The 2256-nt window shown below is 39.5% G+C and overlaps 1 protein-coding gene across 3 annotated transcripts in view; it reads left to right on the forward strand.

Annotated features, from left to right (window-relative positions):
• The window catches only part of Cndp1 (carnosine dipeptidase 1), a 96959-nt gene extending 94950 nt beyond the window's left edge, over positions 1-2009 (forward strand). For all 3 annotated transcript variants that reach the window (XM_029554830.1, XM_029554832.1, XM_029554831.1), the window contains exon 12: positions 954-2009. In XM_029554830.1, coding sequence (XP_029410690.1) covers positions 954-1020 — 67 coding nt within the window. In that variant the 3' untranslated portion in view covers positions 1021-2009. The remainder of the gene's footprint in view (positions 1-953) is intronic.
• Positions 2010-2256: the final 247 nt, after the last annotated feature.

The following is a 2256-nucleotide window of genomic DNA, read 5'->3' on the forward strand; positions in this document are numbered from 1 at the left end:
GAGGGGGAGAGGGGGAAGTGGGGAAGAATATACAGAATATAATCTGCTTGGTAGTTGTGCTTCATGAAACCAAGGGTTCAATCTCAGGTTTGACACACTCACACACAAGATAGTCAAAAGATATTTGAGGGGGGTGGGGTGGCACACACCTTTAATCCCAGCACTCAGGAGGCAGAGGCAGGCAGATCTCTGTGAGTTCAAGGGCACCTGGTCTACAGGGAGACCCTGTCTCAAAAAGACCAAAACTAAAGCAAAGAAAGCCGGGCGTGATCATGTGTTTTTGTAATCTTAGCACCCTGGAGGCTGAGGCAGCAGAAAAAAGAAAGAAACCAAGGAAAATAGGCATCTGGGGATTTGAGTCCCCATGCAACTTCCTTCTCCTCCTCTTCCTGCTATTTTGAGATACGGTGTCCTGGAACTCACTGTGTAGACAAAACTGGTTTTTAAAAATATTTATTTATTATTTTTATTTTAAGTGTATGAGTGTATTGCTTGCATGTGTTTAAGGGCACTCATGTTGTGCAGTGCCTGCACAGGTCAGAAGAGGGTGTCAGGTGCCCTGGAACTGGAGTTATGAATTTATGAATGGGTGTCAGCCTCTATGTGGGTGTTGGGACTCAAACCCAGGTCCTCTGCAAGAGCAGCCAGTGTTCTTAACTGCTGAGCCATCTCTCCATTCCCAAACTGCCTTTTAACTAACAGTAATCTTCTTGCCTCTGTCTCCCAAATGCTGGAATTGTAGGCATATGCCACTACATCTGGCCCCATTCTCTTAATAATAATGTCATTTTCATATCAAATTTAATAAGTGGCTCTGAGCCTAGGATTGCAGAAGCATGCTAAATACTTCAGATTGGGTTTATAATATGTAAAATTTTCTGTCAAAATGGTTGAAATCTTTTTCTCCTTCATTTGAATGGAAATTGTGTTTCCTTTGTTTTGACTTTTGTTAGGTGGAACTACATAGAGGGATCCAAATTATTTGCTACCTTTTTCCTGGAGTTATCAAAGCTGCGTTGACAACAATAGGAGCCTTCCAGTGTATTCTTACCTACTGACAGATTGCTCCTCCCATACCCTGGAAAGAGTTGGAGTTGGGATATTCAGAGACTGTGGAGCCAGTAAAGTATCTGTTTGTTCCCAAGGAAAGTGTCCTGGGACATTAGGACCAATAATAAAACATTTCAAGGCATAGGTACGGGAAATGTTTTAAACAGACCCTCTCTACAAATCACCTTCCTAAAGTCACAGCCACCTTGACCTTGAGTTCCCCAAATCCAATGCAATGACCCAGGTTTGGGTCCAGCACAACCTCTACCACAAATGGAACGACTATTCATCAGACTCTCACCTTACTTTCTGGGTCCTGAAGAGCTCTGGTGCAGAATAAATTCACCCAGTGTCTCATAACTTAAATCACCTTTGCGTCCCTACCTTAAAATGAACATATTGGCCTCCACCACTGGCTACAATGATTTCCCTGTGGATTCATTTTCAGAGGTGTTACTAAGACACAGCACTGTATTAATCTCCTGACTTCACTTTATTTATTTCATCCTATTTCTTGAAAGTGCTGAAGCTGGAATGATCAATATTCAAACCCTCACACCATTTGAGATCCTTGGGCAAAGATGAGGTTTTCTTTTTTTTCTTACCTGTGCTGTGATTGATGCCACCTGGTGAGCTCCCCTGAATCCTGTTTGTCCTATCCCATTGGTAAAATGCCCCACCCCCCAATCTGCATACATGTAGACCAGTCATTCTATCAATAGATCTACCCTGATAGAATTTCTCTCACCCCATTGGAATTTCACTCAATGATTATATCTAAATTGCTCAAAGCTTTTAATAGCATCAGTGTTAGATAGAGAACTAATCAACTTTGACATCAGTAACACAGTCTCAATTTATAGCCCTCAGCTAAATTTGCATTCGTTAATCATTTTAGTTAACCATCTTGTTTGGCTTAATTGGGTTTGGTGGTATAAACACCAAAAAAAAAAAAAAAAGTTAATTTTGCTACAGTTAAGTGTACATAAATAAACAAATCTTTATAAAGTCATTATTTAAATAACAATAGAAAAGAATTTGAGTTTATTTTAAATTTTTCTTACTATTCCAAATAAAAATAAACTATAGTATATTTTCCTTTATCTTTCTTCCATATATTGGTTCTTGAAATGCCAGTTTTTTTTGTCTTTTTGTATTTGTTATTTAACAGAGTCCCTCTGTACTAGAATTCACTATGTGGACCAG

This window comes from Nannospalax galili, unplaced genomic scaffold, assembly GCF_000622305.1.
Source record: "Nannospalax galili isolate Female #2095 unplaced genomic scaffold, S.galili_v1.0 scaffold243, whole genome shotgun sequence".
In the NCBI taxonomy this organism is placed as follows: domain Eukaryota; kingdom Metazoa; phylum Chordata; class Mammalia; order Rodentia; family Spalacidae; genus Nannospalax; species Nannospalax galili.